The sequence below is a fragment of the Carya illinoinensis genome, chromosome 3 (assembly GCF_018687715.1).
Source record: "Carya illinoinensis cultivar Pawnee chromosome 3, C.illinoinensisPawnee_v1, whole genome shotgun sequence".
NCBI classification, from domain to species: domain Eukaryota; kingdom Viridiplantae; phylum Streptophyta; class Magnoliopsida; order Fagales; family Juglandaceae; genus Carya; species Carya illinoinensis.
The window spans coordinates 45,734,390-45,753,516 of record NC_056754.1 but is presented as its reverse complement, the minus strand read 5'-3'; the positions used below and the strand labels follow the sequence as shown (position 1 = coordinate 45,753,516).

General features: G+C 35.6%; 1 protein-coding gene and 1 long non-coding RNA gene across 2 annotated transcripts; both read right to left on the bottom strand.

The window, feature by feature from the left end:
• Positions 1 to 7,990: 7,990 nt before the first annotated feature.
• Positions 7,991 to 8,834, bottom strand: LOC122302906. Its single transcript, XR_006240542.1, has 2 exons — positions 8,481 to 8,834; positions 7,991 to 8,388 (listed from the first exon to the last, which is right to left on the bottom strand). It is a non-coding gene; the product is annotated as an uncharacterized LOC122302906 (long non-coding RNA).
• Positions 8,835 to 12,789: 3,955 nt separating this feature from the next.
• Positions 12,790 to 14,810, bottom strand: LOC122305698 (1-aminocyclopropane-1-carboxylate synthase 7-like). Its single transcript, XM_043118261.1, has 3 exons — positions 14,419 to 14,810; positions 14,012 to 14,301; positions 12,790 to 13,892 (listed from the first exon to the last, which is right to left on the bottom strand). Exons 1-3 carry the CDS (start codon positions 14,590 to 14,592, stop codon positions 13,010 to 13,012), a joined length of 1,347 nt encoding a protein of 448 aa, XP_042974195.1. The 5' UTR covers positions 14,593 to 14,810; the 3' UTR covers positions 12,790 to 13,009.
• Positions 14,811 to 19,127: the final 4,317 nt, after the last annotated feature.

The following is a 19,127-nucleotide window of genomic DNA, read 5'->3' as shown; positions in this document are numbered from 1 at the left end:
ATCGTTGGTATAAAGATGTTTTTATGTCTCGTGTTATGCTTAGAGAGGATTCCCAAAAACCTTACTGGAAGGAGAAATTCATTGATGGATTGTTTCGTTTGTTCGCCATAAAGGTAAAGGACTCACTTACTAATATTACGGGTTATCTGAATTATGATAATTATACTTACGGAGACATTGTAAGTATAATTCAGAAACTTGGTATTAGTATGTGCAATGATCAAAGGATGATTGCTCAACAGATGAAAGATAGAAAGAAAGCCAAATATGAGATGGGAAACTTTTGCGAACAATTTGGCCTTCCTCCTATTGCTCCATCTGTACAGCGCAGAAAAAGTTCTAAAAAGTTTGCAAAACCTCTCAGGAACTATAACAGATCCCGTGAGGAGTTTTATAAAAAACCTGTTTCAAAATCAGTTTCAAGAAAGAAACCATTTCAGAAGAAAGTTTCAAAAACCCCTGCAAAGGGAACATGTTTTAATTGTGGCCAACCTGGACACTATGCGAATAAGTGTACAAAGAAGCCACAGGGTTTTAAAAAGAAGCTTAATGAGTTAAATATCAATGTCGTTGATCAAGAAGATCTGTTTCGATTACTCGAACATAGATCCCCTACATCTTCGGATGATGATGAACTTAGTTCTAGTGAATCTGATTACCACTCGGACTCTGATCATATTAACTCACCAAATATCAAATTTGGTTGCAATGATTCTTGTTGTGATTCTAAAGTCAAAACAATCAATGTTTTAGACAGAGGAAGAGAGCAAGAACTGCTTCCCAACTTACTTGCAAGCTCAAATTCACCTTCCTTCTCTTCTTTTCTTTATTTCAAGCTTGTGTAAGTTTTTGTTTAAATATTTACTTTCAATTAATAATATTTGAAAGTTTTGGTTCTTTATTTCTTTAATTTTCATATCAAGCATTTCATGCATCGGCAGTCTGCGACTCCAAAAATATTATGTTCATATTTAATTCTTGCCATTAATCTTTGAGCTTATTTTTCTTGCTTATCTTCACTTCCGCATTTTATGGTATCAGAGCCATTTTCTGGTTCTGGTTGCTAACAGCTTGGCTTTATCTTTATCTCTTTCTTATCTTGATAATTTCTGGAAACATTCTAAGTCCATCCTATTTCTAGTTATTTTCTCTCTTTTCTGTTGTACACCACCGCAGTCGAATAGACCCTACGAGATACCTCCGGAGTTCCTTGTGGTCCATGTAAGCCGGGTAGGCGTGTGAAGGACGTTGAAGGGATATAGAGGTTGTGCTTTGGTCTTGTGGCCCTCCGGTATGTGTGAGTCCTGCAACTAGGAAAAAGAAAAGACCTAGGTCTAGGATGTACCAAAGAATTTCGTTTCAGTAATTACCAAGATGAGCAAGATGTATAGATCTAGCTCATCTGCTAGTTCCCAGTCAGGTTTGCCTCCTGATATTATTAATGAAGAAGATTGTGAGATTTCAGAAAATGATTCAAATAGTTCTGATCAATGGCATATGCCAAAGATTAAAATTGATTCTCTTTATCATCTTACTTGGCTTCAATAAAAAATGAAAAGCTTGTTTCATGTTAAAACCATAGAACAAACTTTTCCTGTTTCCAGAACACAAGAACATTGTGTTCTATTTCAAAAGAAAACAATAAAATCTTTTCAAGAAAAAGGTTATAAATTCATGCATATTGCTTCTGTCCAGATTGCTGTTGTACCTTTAGTAAGAAAAGGTATGTTTACGTGATGGTAGGCATTTGAATTATAATAACAGCATTTTAGGGATCATTCAAACCTCCCTGATTGATGGACCAGTTCATTTTAATTGTTATCCTGATTTAACTGTTGATTTATTTGATAAAAATGTTTTGTCTACTTTAACTTTGAATGTTAAAACCTCTGGTTTTGATATGGTTGAAGGAAGCAGACCGATATCCTTAGTATACCGCATCTATTATAGAGTCTTAAGCACTAGCCTTGAGCCAAAGGCAAAGATAAATATATATATATATATATATATATATATATATATATATATATCTTTTGGGGGTTTTTTTAGTTTATGATTTTTTAGATTGCAATTCCTTTTTTGTATTATGTTTTTAGGTCTTGTTTTATTGATGTATTTATTATTTTTCTTGTATTTCTTTCAAATTTTTGACTTTTAAATGATTTTTTGTTTTGTTTTTATACTATTAATAAAACTTTATCAAAGTGCAGTCACTTTTGCTTTGCTTACTCATTGAGCACTCCATTAATATGATTAGCTACATCATTTTTTTAAATATAAAATACTGTTTTGACCAATCACATTAGTAGAGTGCACAAAGAATATGTAAAAATAATTAAATATAGCAAAACACATAACAATATCTCTAATCTGTCATGTGACATGCATGCAAACCATTATTAAGACTAATGTGACATTTTTAATGGTTTCTCCATCAAAAGTTTGATGAAAGGACTATTTTGATAATTTTGCAAACTAAATTAATCATATAAAGTAAAGAGTAAAAATGCTTAAAAAAATACAGGAGAGGGACTTATTAGACTTTTAAGCAAATAGTAGGGTAATTTCATTTTTATTATGAGTAGTTCTACGGAGAAGCCACTGTAGTGGTGCACACATTGCACTCACTACATGGCTGCTCTCTAGAATTGTTTTTTTCCCCAACCAAAACGCACGTTTTGATTGCATTTGAAATTCGGTTTCTCATTTATCCCCATTCTAATTCATCCTGCGAATACCCTCCTCCCTCGACAGCGACCGGCATGCACTTCCTCTGCCTAGAGCCTCCCGGCGACGCCGTGGCTCTCGTCAATGCCACTTAGCGGCACTGCTCAGTCTGCCGCGTCTCCGCACTCCCCGCTCGCTATATTTCGGGGCAATAGTGAATTAAATCCCACGAACCTGTGTCGGGATTGCTCTTCCCAGGGCCACCTTGCAACGGTGTCTCCATGTTCAACGCTACCTCCCAACGCTACTACGTTTGCTGAGCACTGCAACTTGTTGCGAGTTGAATGAAAGGACCAAACCAGCGACAACAACTCAGCTGCTCTATTTCCCAACGGTTTGCTCAGCTTCGTAGGTAAATATTTTTCATTTTCCAATCAATACATTGCTATGTTATTCATGTGTACATCGAGATAGGATGCTTTGTGTTTTCTGAAATGGGTATTGTGGGTTAGGGCATGTGGAAAAAAATTGTTCTTTGTGAGCATACGTGGAAGAAACCCATCTGGTTTCAGTATCTTTATTCTCCTCTACTTTCATTATACTCTGTTTGATGGAAGAAACCCATGTATGACATCTTTCTTTCGAATATATTGCTGCTTTCTGCTTTCAGTATATATATCTTGAGTTTTTTGCAAAATAGATTGATGGATGGGTCTTCATTTTTTTGAAGAATGCTTGGAGTTTGTTAGACAATTTTTTATACTTGTTTCGTAAAGATAGTTTGTTCAGTGACTGAAACATATTTGAGCCTCAACACTAGTGACTAAAACATAACAAGAAGAACCAAAAATTAATAGACCGAGCTAAGAGTGGATTACATAAGTTTGTGTTATAAATGATCAATAATAATATTAAGACTAGGATTACTACTCACCAAACATAATGACCAATATTTCTTTTTATCAACTCTTTTTTGATAATTTTTTTAAACATAAATGCTCAAATTAACAAGGCCAAAACAACTCATGAAGTATGTATACAGTAATAAAAGCAAAACAAATCTTGATCATGGGATAGCCTTTGCTTTGATGGCTTAAAGCTAGTTTTCATTGCATATTTAGTCAAAATTACAATTTGGTGCACCATGAACAAGGATGCTTTCAGGTTTAATTGGGAATGGAAGAATTTTGCCAACATGCCTAGAGGTTTAAACCTTATGGCAACTATATATCTGAAATAGTTGCCATAGGGTTTATAAAACTAGAAAGCCAATGGTACCATAAAACATGGCAAACAATCGTCAACAACTTGGCAAACAATTGTGTTTACTTTTAATCGAGGAACAGATAGAACTTTTAGGAATTATAATGAGTATGCAGGTTGATGTCTTTTATTTTGTAATAAAAGTTTGAAGAGGCAAGCTCATGAATAGTATTAATTGCATTATTGCAGTGTTCTTTTGATGTAAATATGTCATACCCCCCAACTTCAAATCCGGTAGACTTTAGCCCATTTGATGCTTCATTTCAGGTATTTTTATTTGAATTTTTAAATTTTAGAAATTAACATGTTAATTTCTGTAGAGTCATTCCATTTTGCCTTACAAGGTGTACTGTTTGAGTAGATACCAGCTTATAATCCGGAGGACTTGAAGCAAGAGGTGCCCTCATTGTCAATTGTGCCAACTGTTGCAGTTGACGAACAAAATGTGGGCAGTACATCACCGAGGATTGATGCACATTTTCATGATACTGATGGTATTATATGTATGTCTACCTTGATTATAGTTTGTGTAATATTGTTTTGATGCCAATCCATCCATATGTGAATAAATGTATAAATGTGCTTCGATTTAAATGAAGATTTGGAGGATACCACTATTATATAAGATGATGAGCTGAAAGTTGAAGAACTAAGATTAGGCATGAAATTTGAAAGTGTGAAAGAGTTGACTGCCCACTATAAGCAATATGCGAAGAAAGAGGGTTTTGGTGTATAGACACAGAGAACTAGAAAAGATGATGAGGGGAGGCCTGTGTATGTGACCGTTGGTTGTGCTCGTGGCGGAAAGTACCAACTTAAGAATAGTAATATCTCGAAGTCACGGCCAACAACCAGAATAGATTATAAAGCGAGAGTAAATGCTAGGTTGAGCAAGAATGAAAAGAGGATTTTCACAACTGTTGAAAATGTGCACAACCACATAACTGTGAGTCTCAAGAAGACAAGACTCTTGCGATCTCACAAGTTTTTAGATGAATATAGCCAAAAGATCCTAGACCTGAATGATCGAGCCGGTATGAAAATGAACAAAAATTTTAATTCTCTTGTTGTTGATGCGGAGGGTTTTGACAATCTAACTTTTCAAGGGAAAGATTGTCGGAATTTCATTAACAAAGCTAGACATTTACAGTTGGGTAAAGGTGGTGGCGAAGCACTTAATCATTATTTCCAAATAATGAGAGATCATAATGATGGCTTCGTTTCTAACATAGACGTAGATGATGATGGTAGGCTACGAAATGTATTTTGGGCTGATGCTTGGAGTCGAGCAGCCTATGAATATTTTGGAGACGTTGTAACTTTCGATACTACGTACCTAACAAATAGGTACGGGGATGCCTTTTGCTTCATTTTTTGGTGTTAATCATCATGGGCAGTCCATATTATTAGGGGCGGGATTGATTTCAACCGAGGACACATATACTTTTGTCTGGTTGTTCCAAATGGGGTTGGATTGTATGAATGGTCGGGTGCGCCACGCCATCATAACCGACCAAGATCTGGCAATGAAGAATGCTATTACCATTTTATTTCTCGAAACTTATATTGTCTATGGCATATTATGCGCAAACTTCCAGAGAAGTTAGGATCTCACGCCAAATTCAATGCGGGGTTGAAGACTGACATTCAACTTGCAGTATATGACTCACAAACCACAACAGAATTTGAGGCATGTTGGGGTGAATTACTTAGAAAGTATGATTTGATTGGCAATAAATGGCTTCAATCCTTATTCGAGGAAATGTCTTTTTAGGTTTCAGCTTACTTGAAAACTAAATTTTTTGATAGGTATGTCCATTCTGGAACCACGTTGAAAGAATTCGTTGATCAGTTTAATAATGCTCTTAAAAAGAAGGTCGAGGTGGAGACCACTGCTGACTTCAATTCTATGAACCAAAAAATTCCCTGCATTTCTCACTTCAACATTGAGAAACAGTTTCAAAAGTTATATACAAATGCAAAGTTCAAAGAGGTCCAAAAAGAGTTGCTGGGCCTAATGTGTTGTAATTGTTCGTTGGTAAGCACACAATGGTGAATTTTAAAATATGATGTGTTGGATGAAATATCTGCTGATGACCACATCAAAACAGTCAATATCTCAATTTGCTTTAATGAAAAGGAAGTGGAGGTAAAATGCACATGTGCACTATTTGAGACCAGAGGGATTCCTTGTAGGCATGCACTTAGAGTTTTGTAGTTGAAGAAGATTACTGTGCTGCCAAATGTATATTAATTGGATCATTGGAGAAAAGACATAAAGAGGAGATGCACATTACTCAGGAGTAGTTACGATGACCAGCAGGACAGATCAGATGCACAGAATTATGAGATTGTGGTTAAACGATGTATGAAATTAGCAACCAAAATTTCCTTAGATAATGGAAAAGTCAGTGCTTTCCTGCGTGTTGTTGATGACTTTGAGACAAAATGTGAAGGTTCAACACCAGAGTCGACATTCAAACAAACAAAGGCAAAATCAAAAGTGATCTTAGATACGAGTAAGAAGATCTTAAGCCCCAAAGTGGTCCAAGGGAAAGGGAGAGCCGCAAGTAAGAGGAAGGTTTCACCCGTGGAAAAGATGGCAACTAAGAGAAAAAAAAACCTGTAACTATTGTCGAAATTTATGAGTCTTGAATGGTTAGTATTATGGAACTCATCTTATATCTATAAATGTTTTGGAACTTAGACTTGCAGAAAAATCTTGGTAGATGAACCAGAATTGGGTGACACCCCGAGATCTCAACAGCACCAAGTGGATGATGGGGTTGATGTTGGTACACAAAAGAGTATTATTACACAATTAACTCCACAAGGAAATGAGGATCTGGTATGTGATTTCAATAAGTGCTTTTCAATATATGAACACCATGTATGACATAATCAAGGTTTATACTTTTTATTAATAAAAAGCGTGCTTCAGTACTTTTTTTTTTAATATAGTTATTTTCTTACAGATGTGTGACCGGGTTGATGCATACTAGTAAGTCCACGGTGATGAGAATACATATTTTTTGAAGCTCTTGGATATGGTATATTGCAGTTTGTGTATGTCTATTTGGTTAATTTTTGGAGCACTTGAATCGGGTATGGAGCTATGCGAAGGCTTTTTGTACTGTGTGATGCATTTTTTGTACCTTGAAGAGACTTGGCTAGGGCGCAAAGGTATGGCATGTTTCCTTGTACTTTTTATAGGAGATGCAGCTTTTGGTTCTCTAATCATAGTTTATGGTTTTTGCTTTCGGTAAATATGGTAGTTATATAGGCATGTGTATGTTGGCATTGGCCTGTGTATATTGGCAGTAATTAATTTATAGTGGAAAAATAATGGAAATTTTCTAGAAAATAATTCCATGTTAGGTTGGTAAGATATACTCCATATTCACCAAGTAGTAGCTATTTTCCAAGTGTTATTTACAAGTTTGTATTTACAAGTTGGTAAGAAAGTAATGAAAATTTTCGTTGTGTATAATGGTTGTAGAAAGTATGAAAAAAACGTTTTACAAGTGTATTTATGTATTCAATGTGGTGGTTGCAGGAAAATTTCAAACGGGTAACAGTAATAACAGTGCAGTTTTCAGACATTTTTTATGAGATCCTGCAGATTTTCCATATGCTAACCAAGATGGTTTGAATCCAGTCACAGTTTGTAGGGTTGAAGATGTCATGGTTGTAATTTATGCACTTTAAATCATATGTACATAATGTAAATCAGATGTAAATAGGCATTACTGATTGACTCACAATCTAATTAGTAAATGGAACATTTATTTTTCGATTGCCATTGTGTTGGATCAGTTGGGAATCAAGCAGGTTGATGTTTCTCATCTTCTAAACAGGAAACATATATTTCGGGACCTATAAAGAAAACAACAATAATGTTTACCAAAAATAAAACAGCATATATTGGATTAGTTGGGTTAAGGCAGGTTGATGTTTACCAATAATGTTTGTTGCCAACTCATGAACCAGCATGCAATCCCCTCATAACCATAAATGTCCACAAAATAGGAAAGGGAAAAATAAATTGGAATAACAAGACTTAACTTAACATCCATTTTGTACATCATGGAAAAACATAGTTGGGGTACAAAACGCTGCACACATCTCAGTTTTTAACATAGTTGGAGTACTCCTTTGCATCAAAAGAGCAATAAACTCAATACAATGTTATGAGATTTATTTACATACACTTTATCCAAACCAAGCCAAAATAATTACAAAAATAACAACCCAATACAGACATAATAATTTATGTTTTTCCCTATGAAGAGTAGTCTCTTGCTCTTGTACTTTATCTTCCAGATTACGAACTTCATTCTCGTACGCCAATACACCATCTCACATCTTTCAAACTTTACTCTCTCTCACACGAATGTTTTCCTCTAGCAAGTAAAGTATATCTGTCTAAACAAAAAATTCACATTTCCTCGTTTCTCCCTGCACACAATAAGAACATTTAATTAAGATGATAAAGCATACAATGAAAAATAAAAGTCAACATGATAAATTAACATGATAAATTCCTTTACCATTTTATAGTTTGGTCAAACGAAAAATTTCCTTCCTGAATTTTTCATTGTGTGCGACGTCTTTAGTGGTGCTTTCGAACCACAACAACAACTTGGTGTTTCAAACACAAAATCATCACGTGCAGACGATGATGATTGTGTAGATGCTATTCGTGATTCTGCAATCACTGCACACAAGTTCAGATTAGTCATTATGAAACAAGGTTGACAAAACAAGGGAAGAAAGGCTAAATGAGATAAAGTCAAATGCGTATCTAATAGTTCAATCAACAGAAAAATTTTCAATATTGCAGTGCCACCAATAGCATCTCTCAAATTGCTAAGATCAAGACTAACTCAGTGCTTTCGTCGATGGTACCATGGAAGACAACCATTCTGAAAATTTACACAATAAAGTTTCTGAGTGAAAATGTAGTTGATTTGAAATTTCAAGTAATAAGGAAATCATGATACAGACTGCTTGAATTAACTCCATTTATTGAAATAGAAAGTCTAAGAGGTAATTAAGAATTAACTCTATTAACTACTTGAATTAAGTAAGAAGTATTCATGCTACCTTTCCTAAGATGTGTAACCAATCTCAAAAATCTAGAAGATGAAAAATATATAGCTATAGTCAATAATTAGACAACAATACATGCCATTCATGTATGTTCACACCAAAAATCCCAGCTTGTATTTCAATTAAATGGGACCCCAGGGGTGGGAAGCATCATGTGACCAAGATACTAAGAGGAGTTTGGGACTCAAATAGCTAAAAAACAAACGCGAAACAATTACTTACTATTTTACTTGGTATTAATGGAAAGATCATGAAACAGAACACCATTTCAGCATCAAGTAGTAGATATGGTTGTTCATATGCAGAATTCATCCTTCTCGATTTCTTGATGGAAATGAAACAGATATTTTACTTGGTCATTAATGGAAAGATCATGAAACAGAATACCATTTCAGTATCAAGCAGTAGATATGATTTTACTTGGTCATTAATGGAAAGATCATGAAACAGAACATCATTTCAGTATCAAGCAGTAGATATGATTGCTCATATGCAGAAGAAACTCATCTTAATTTCTTGATGGAAATGAAACAGAAAAACAAAATATGATTTAATTTGCTGATTTCAGCTCAAACAATAGGTATTTCAAATGCAAATTAATCTTGAAGGGTTGACATAAATATTTTATACATTTATGCACACATGTTAAATATTTTATATATTTTTTATTTCTTTATTGAACAGTATGAATGCATCATCTAGGGTTTCTGCTAGGTAGCATACTAGTCAAACATTTTTCTTACAAATTTCGGTCTATTAGGTTTCCAAATGTAGTTCACTATACAGAGAGAAAAAGAGATTGAGTAAAACAGAGGGAAAAAAAATCCTAAACCCTAGAATACGGATTACCCTCCCGCAAATCTACGGGCTTCAGTGGACTGAGGCATCGGTGGACTAAGGGCCAAGCATCGGTGGAATGACCAAGATCGAAAAATAGTGGTTCTGTGTTGGTGGTTTGAACAGAAGTCAGGAGTTACACTGATGCCGCGATGATCTCCTCGGGAGGGTGAAGGCAGATGTCGGTGGCTATGGGGAATGGAGCATGGGTTTAGAAGACGAAAGGGGGGATGGAATGTTCCATTTTGCGAGGGCTGTAAGGTGTCGGGGGAAGACTTAAGGCTGAGAGAGATGAAGGGCTGAAGGCTTTGAGATGAGAGACTAGTGAGTGAACCGATTCGATGTGTTTTAGTGAACCCGGCCTACACATCATGCGTGCAACGGCTTCAACCAAACAGTGGCTTCTGCGTAGATTATTTCTTTTATTATACCCCATCAAAATGATCATATTTCAAGTTGCACATAAAACTACCAAAATGAACAATTTAGTATTCAAAATTATCAATTATTTGAATTTACTACCTGATCTGTCCATGTTTGCCCCTTGTGAGCCAAGGTGGGTGACTGCAGGGACGTACGTACGGATGTGATTTGCCGATTTGCTTTATTTGGTTGGACATCGAAGTGTCCTTAATTAACCCTTATCCTTTTTTTTTTCCTTTTTTTTCTTTTTTGTATATATTATGAATTATATTTTTCTCAGCTCTTTAATATTAAGACAAAACAAGTGATACCTAAGGTCGTAAAACAAGGTCAATAATGCAAATAAATTAGATTTTTTTGGGGGTGTAAGTGAACCATATAATTAAAATGGCATCATTTTATATAAATCATAGAGATCAGATCGAGGGCTTTAAACGAATATTCCCCAAAAATAATTTTTATTTAATAATAGTTGAAAGTCTGATTTCGACGGCCTTCTTGCATTTAAACCCAAAATTAAGCAATTTGGATTAAGCTAAATGAAAAATTATTGACTTCTACTACCGTACTATATATATACACATAATGGGAAACTAATTAAATTTAATTAAAAAATATATAATTAATATGTTTGACATGGAATTAAGTCTTTTAATTAGGTGATTATAACATACTTAATTGAATTAACACAGATGAGCAAGAACGCTTTCGTGTTGCCAAACGTTGCTTTGAGAGATGATAAAAGCAACTGAATCCTTAAATTAATGTATCAGAAAATGATCGCGCGTTAACAATTATAACTCGTTGAATTTATAAAAAAAAAAACACTACAAGAAAACGGGCAATTGCAACCAATTTATAGCAACGAAAAGAGTATTAGCAACCATATAAAAAAATATGTTCCAAACTCCAAAGTGAGATACCATCAAAGAGACCATCAAAAATATTTTGAAAAATGTTCCATATATATTATTGGTAAGTTTTAATTACCATAATTCTCTTATCATCTCAAATAATGGACGTGTGCATTAGTAAAAATAACAAATAATTATCTCCACATATAAGATATATAAGAATATGATTATGATTAAGCTTATAATTTACAGTACCCTTGGTTGAAGGATTATTAAATATTATGATAAGATCATCTTCATGTTATATATATATTTATATATATATATATATATATACTGAAAACACTATAGATACAAAATGATCATATAAAAGAATCACACACATTGATGTGGTATGCTACTAATATGCTACTTATACTTTTTTCCTCTTTCTTTTTTTTCTCCCTTCTCCTATTTTCTCCTTCTCCTTAACATCTAGCTCTTCCTTTATTTTTTTTTTTTTTTACCCTCCCCCATGTTGCCACCTGTGCCCTCTCTTGTGCCAGCCATAGTGGTCGAGGACCACCTTATGGTGAGTAGAAAACGTCGGCAGTCCAAGTGGCACCGCTGGCATGGAGCGCCGATAAGGAGGTTACCGAGAGAGGGAGGCGCTGCTTGGGGAGAAGGGAGAAAGAGAAGGGCTCCAGTGGCTGGGGGAGAAGCTTACGTCGACGAGGGGCAGGGTGTGGTGGCGTAGTTGGGCTGTGATGACAGGGTTGGCAGTGGTGAGAGGGAGAAACCATGTGAGAAGGAGCTCTATTTTGAGAGGAGGAGAGGGAGGGGCTGCACTGTGGGGGGCTAGGTCCGGTAAGAGGTTATTGGTGAGGAGGAACAGCAGCTGATGGTGGCGGTGATGAGTTGCAACAGTGCTGCTATGGTTGGGAGAGAGAGTCGGGGTGAGGGGAGGGGGCAGACCAAAAGAGGAGAGAGAGAAAGTGGGGGGCTAGGAAAAATGAACATGTGACACATTGATAATATGCCACATCTGTGTATGGGATCCTCTTGTGTCTCTAGTAGCTCCATATATATATGTATGTTCCTTAAGTATTTAATTTTAGCGGCCAAATCTGTTTGCTGCCTCTTGTTTAAGCTTAATCAGATTTGGTTACTGATCATTTCTCATGCATTTTAATTAATTGATCATGATCTGATGCACTAATTTCGAACGATATGATCACGTGGTTGACCATTGTTTGGTGTAAAGCATCATTGTTTAAGGAAAGCAAAGCATGTTATAAATATCTAATCACATCTTAATCGAGCAAGATTAGGTAAGCCTGACATGACCATGACAAGTTGATCATCAGCGCCTGCCTACACATGAATTGTCAAAGCTGGTAAGAATTAGTTAATTCCGATGATCTCCGGCCAGTACTATGTTTAACTGCAAACCTTGAAACAAAATGTATCTGCATAAAGATATCATCATTTGTTGTAGTAGTATTTATTACAGTTGTAAAAATAAAAAAAAATTAAAATTAATAGTATTTTTATTTATACTAATTGATATACCATTGATTTCAAAATATAAAAAATATGTGCGGGATGTATCAAGAAATTCTTCATAAAATACTTGTATTTGAGAGAGAAAAAGTTCAGCATGCAGTGGTACTTTTTACTTCTGATCAATATACAAATGGAACTTCTGGGAACTTGCTTTTGGCAAAGCAAGAAAACAATAATACTTTGGAGTTCATTCTGTTGTACGAGTATAATCGTTAATCACGAGACAATCCCAAATGTTGAAATGGGTTTTATCATCCAAAGAATCAAAATGGGTAGAACCACTTTTTTTTTTTTTAAATAAATGAAGATCACTCAGAAGAGATTACTAGATTTCCATCTCTTTCTCTAATTTGTTCCATGAAATTGTGAATTCTTTCCATTGCAACTTGTAATGTTTGCTCGCTCATGTTGGCAAAGCACACCCTGAACCAACCTGGTTCAGAACAATGGCAAGAAGATCCTGGAGATATATTTAGTTTCACTTCATGCAGCATAGAGTTCCAAAGAGCCAATTCACCTTCCCTAGTTTGGTTCTGCAACAATGGGCTTAGATTCATCCAGCAAAACAACCCTGCATTTCCTTTCAAACACTCAATCCCAGAGCTCCTTAGGCCTTCAATGATCATTTCAAACCTCTTCCTTAGTCTCTCTCGGTTTGTCTTTATGTAATTCTCTGTGAACTTCTTGTCAGACAACATGGAGGCCAGGAGATGTTGTGTTTGAGAAGAAATTAAGGTGAAGCTCGACATCCTCCTTGCTGTAGTCACAACCTTGTCGTTGTAGGAATATATTGTCCCAACTCTAAAACCTGGAAGGCCGAGGTCTTTGGAAAGACTATAAACAATGTGTACTCTCTCTGAATCCTTGTATTGACGGGCTTCAAGGACTTCAGCAACGCTTATGAATTCAGACGACGAGAAAACGGATCCTGAGTAGATTTCATCAGAGACAAGATGGATGTTCTTGCGAGTGACAAAGTCAAGAATCTCTTCAAGAGTTGACCGTTGGATTGTTGCTCCTAATGGGTTTGACGGGTTTGTGATTAGCACCCCTCTCACTTTGATGTTCATGGCTTCTGCATCATTATATGCAGCTTCTAAAGCTTGTGGAGTGATCTGAAAATTGTTTGAGCTGTGGCAGTGGATTGGAACAATTTTTACACCTGTCCTCCACCTTAAATCTCTATCAAACCTGGAATGATAGAATCATAAATTGACATTAGTTCAACAAAATGGACATGATAACACGTGATGATCGGATGAACTTGAAAGTGATCAGAAGTTTCATGAGGCAGGATAACTTTTTCTTACCCTGGATAGTATGGGGTTGGAACAAGCAAAGCATCTCCAGGATCTGCCAGAATGAAGGTCAACAGCTCATTAGCAGCAGTCGCACCTGCAGTCAGGACTACTCTCTCAGGGTCGAATTTTGCTCTCCCCCCTCTTATTTGTTCCATAAAACTTCCCATTGCCTTTCTGAATGATTGAAGTCCATGGTAATCTTGAAACAAAGCATTCTCTCTAAAGCCAGATACACCTTTTCCCAAGCTAGAGGCTTCTGCATACTTTTCTAGGTACTCTTCCAACAAGTCGAATGAAACCTGTTTAAGAAACAACAAAGATAGTTACATGCAAATTCTTTGAAGTGAGGAAGTGAAATCAACAAATTTTCTAATTTTGCTTCTGCACTTTTTATGAAAGCTCTTGCAGATACTTACTTGATTTTCTGCCAGCCCCATCTGTATGACACCCGATGGATTACTGAGTTCGTCATAAGGGTTTTCATCGTATGCTTTCCAGCCGGCAAAATACGGGGAGTCTTCCCCATGAGTGTCAGAAACTGCAACTTTTGATAGCCCCACTGCAGAAGGTTGCTCGATCTGTATAGCCATAACTAGCTAGCTTGTCTTGTAAATAATGAAGCCTCCTTTTCTTCAAAGAAAGCTGCTATGGCTATGTTGAGAGATAAGAGATAAGAGAAGTGCTGAAAGCGCTGCTGAATGAAACTTCAGTCAAAGACACCCTTATATATAGAAAGCCTATGACATAAAAAGGTCCTTCCAGCCCAGAAAAACAAAATATTAAAGAGAGAGAGAGAGAGAGAGAGAGAGAGAGAGAGAGAGAGAGAGAGAGAGAGAATTAATATCAATCATTGATTCTGTAGTGTAAGCAAGATCAAACTTTTTTACAGATATACTTTTTATGTATATATGTGACAACTGTTAGCTTGTGTCATCTTGTCAAGGCTTTCTTTGTCCAATCTCCATGAGATCCATACGAATAATGGTGGTTGATGAGGAGTGGGTGTTATATATTCTGTCTAGTCTCTATTTTTCCTCTCCCGTTTCTTTTGTCAGAAAACACTCGGGTGGTTCCTTTTCTTTTCCTGTATTGTGAACAATTTTCATATAATTACCTTCTTTTTTTTTAAAAAAAAAATATGGTGGTTGTGTTTTCCCTACATATTCCCACGTCCAAACCTATGACTGATGAAACTTTTACCCAAACAAACTGATCTTAAATTCCCTGCTGAAAACAAAATCTTGCATTATGAGAAGATTTTACATACAAATTATTGGAAGAGATCTAAGAGTAGTTAAGTTCTGATCATGACCTGACAAAGATACCAATTAATTTACGCAAGATTAAGATTCCGATTTGCTAACAAAATTGTGACAAAGTATAAGCTTCGGGAAGATCTGATGGCCCCACACATGTATTAATTCCAAACAACAAAATTTATAACCTCAATCGGGTTTTGAGGAATATTGCAGACCGGCCTGCGTTCTCGTGATCTAGAATCGTTTACAAGATTTGCTTTGTTCTTGATCAGTTGCAGTACTTTCTTATAATGTTCTAATCATATACAAGATTATAGATCATCCATAAATATTCCTCGTTAATAAATGAACATTCATGCTATAAACATGGCTTAAATAAGTTACACATAATATATTACGTACATTTTATGTTGAAGATCGACTGTAATGCTGTGTGCATGCAATATATAGCCTATACAAGAGTTTAGATATTTGTCAAGATTGTGTCGTTTTTGTGGATTTCAACTAACTGGCCTTGAGAATATTAAACAACATTCAGAACCCCAAAAAAGAATGCATTGTGATAAACTAATAATGAGGAGAATATGCTGCAATATTAGATCGATCAACGACGTGGGGCTCAAGATATATCATGGATATCCATGTGCAAGTACTCAACGGCATGAGATTTGCATCAATATTGATAGATATTGAATCCAATCCTAGTGCGAGAAAGAGAACGTGAATGGATTGATTATGACGACTGTTCGGCGACTTTCGGCCTGTAAGGGAGGGACAAGTATCAATCAAAGGTCTTCACCAGATATGCGATTTCAATATTATATCATTTTTCTTATGATCACTTTTTTTTTTAAATTTTCAAAACGGCAGCATTGTCATGGGCACGAAATTACAGTACTATATATTTATCTTTTCTTACTGGAAAGCCCTTTTTTAACTCTCGTCAAAATTAAAGAAACCCAAATCATTGGTCAGAAAGCCTGTAGTTGTTGGAATATTAAAATATAACCTCATGATGCTTCTTGAGCTACGGCTTATGACTAACTAAAGCATTATTGTAGACTAATATAGTAATATGTCTCAGAAAACTGGGGGAAGGACTGTTTTGAAGTTGTCTTTCACGAAATATTAAAATAAGACTTGGATTGGCAAAAGGATAATCAAGCAGTTCTATGCACAGTTTCTTTCATCTATAGTCAATCATGATGTGGGGGAGTGGGGGATCACCAAATTAAACTGGCCGGCTTTTTTCAGCCATCAAAAGCTCTAAAATATATATAATCATAAAGAATATGTTAAGTGTGTTAGGTAGATAGGGAAAGCAATCTCATTACGCAAATTAAGCTCATTGCCGAGAAATTCAGGTCATGTTTGTGTCCAAACTCCAAGTGGATTCCAACTGCGTAGCTGCTAGGGAGAATGTCAGGGGAAGCACCCTTGACGTTAAGACTTGCACATATAGATGAATATGACAGGCCAATTGCATGGCTTAATTTATAGGGATCTAGCTGCTAACACGTGTACTTCAGGAATGTGTCTTTTTCCCAACATAAAGTACTATTTTAAACCAAAACCAGAAAAAGAAGTCACGGGGCTTACAAAAGGTTATATAAGATGTGAGCATTTTATTTATTGTCAACACCCAGCTCACCAATGTCAACTTGTTGGAAAGTACTTCCGGCCGGGCCAAGATTTATGTCACTTCCTGTTGTTCAAATGGACTACAAGCAAAAAGAATGTGTTTTTCTTGTCTTAATTTGCATACGCATATATATTGCCAACTGCGTGCAGAATTGCCATGGAAGAATATGCAGTAGTACTGCAATATTTACATGATTTGATCACAAGTACTCATCCATGCAATGAATTAGCTAGGCTCACCATATTCTGGTATATATCCATTTGGATCTTCACAATACAGTTTGAAATTAGTAGCACGTACTAATGTGCATGACTCATGCATGATAAAATGAGGGAAGATAATGTAGTGGGGTAGTACGTACTTCCCTATAATATTTTGCAGGCAAACTGGCATATTGTTTGTTTCCGAATGTGTAACGAGCATGAATCTGGTGGGAAAGATATAATACCAATTGCAAGATGCTACGTGGAAATTAAAGATTATATTGATCATGCTAGGATCATGCCAATGAGATAGAACTTCAGAATATTGGGTAGGTCAGATGTTATTGTACTAGCAGCTTGGTCTAGGGGCCATAGGTATATATGAGGTTTGTAATGCAATTTGCCTTCTCTCCCACCCGCTCCCCATCTTTCATGAGCTTCTTTAATATATTATTCAACGCGGCATACATGCATATACATATACATATATATATTTGCTGAAAGTTGATATATTTATACTGATGATTCTTAGCGTGTTTGTAGAAACACGTTTTGAGAATCCCCCAGTGACCCTTGAGGCAGGCAGTACTGCCTGCTGGTGTTCAAAGATGCCTTAGCAGAAACTCCCCAATAATTGTCTTTATATTAGAAATTTCACGCAGCTCTTCCAAAATGTCATGCACTATGCCCTATACTATGCTTGATCTGCATATATATATACACATATATATACGTGGTACCCAAAATTAAAGATGTGTTTGTCCTTAATTTCTTAATATTGATGCTGCAGTTGTAAAGCATTATATAAGTGTGATCCACCGGCTTCCACATAAGCTTTGACTACCAACTACAGATTGTGACCATTCAAAATCAATTTATATTTCCTTTCTGCATTTATATATTTTGTAGCTTTTTTTCTCATCCACTTGCCCTTTTTGATTCCTTGGTTTTTTAATTGTCAGTGAGCTTTTAAAACCAGTGTTTCTATGTATGCGTCAAGAATCACCTTTTTGTGGAGAAGTGTCTGCTTCTATACCAAACCATGCATGTGCCTCTTCCCCTCCCCGGCCTCACCACCACTCAAAACCTCTCCCTCATAAATATGAGTGTACATATATTTGCATTATTGGTTGAATAAGTTTTCATGACTGATTGATATTTCGCGAAGCCGATGGATCTGGATCATCCAATCGGATCTTCTATTATAAGAAGGGCGATGCTACGTCCACGAGAAGGGTTACTGATCTCTTTTAGTGATAGTCTAGTTTGCACTTTACCTTTTATTTTCAAGACTCTTTTTTTGTTTAATTCATTTAAACATTTTTAAAAAAAATTACAAACTCATTAAAAAACAATATATATTTCCTTAACCAAGTAAAAAAAAAAAAAAAAAAAAAACTAAAAAACACAATTGGGTAGAAATTCTTGGTACACATCCTCGATCAATAGGTTTATCATTTTCCTTATAAGAGTCGTCGTCTTCACTACGTGCTGATCTTATCCAAGGTTGTGAAGTATGAGAATTTCTCGACCGCTACAAGTAGTAGTACTTATTCATAATCTGTACAGCGGGCAGCCATCACTCGCATGTATTAGTAGAAACCTTGGAGAGTCTCTCGGGAGACTGTCAGTTCAAACAGCCATTTGATTTAATTTGTTTGGCATAAAGATGAAATGAAATAAAAGTTAAATAAAATATTATTAAAATATAATTTTTATTTTATAATTTAAAAATATTGAATAAATATTTATTAATGTATTTTTATATGTTAGAGTTTAAAAAATTTAAAATAATAAGATGAGATGAAATTATATACAGAACATATATATATATATATGATCCCGATACTACTGATCTAGTAGTTTTAGTTTATAACTTCTCCCTCCCAATCTTTTCTTTTTACATTAATTTTAGATCATTCAACACTTATATAGGATCTGAATGCGTTTGAGTGATTGAAAGAGAGCCTCAACTCCAATATATATTTATATATATATATATATATATACCTAATTTGTAC

Excerpts from the sequence above, each read along its gene's own strand:
- LOC122305698 (XM_043118261.1), bottom strand. The coding sequence starts at position 14,592 with ATGGCTATACAGATCGAGCAACCTTCTGCAGTGGGGCTATCAAAAGTT. Across the intron at positions 14,302-14,418 it reads TGGGGCTGGCAGAAAATCAA|GTTTCATTCGACTTGTTGGA; the intron begins GTAAGTATCTGC and ends TTTCTTAAACAG. Across the intron at positions 13,893-14,011 it reads CCAACCCCATACTATCCAGG|GTTTGATAGAGATTTAAGGT; the intron begins GTAAGAAAAAGT and ends CTATCATTCCAG.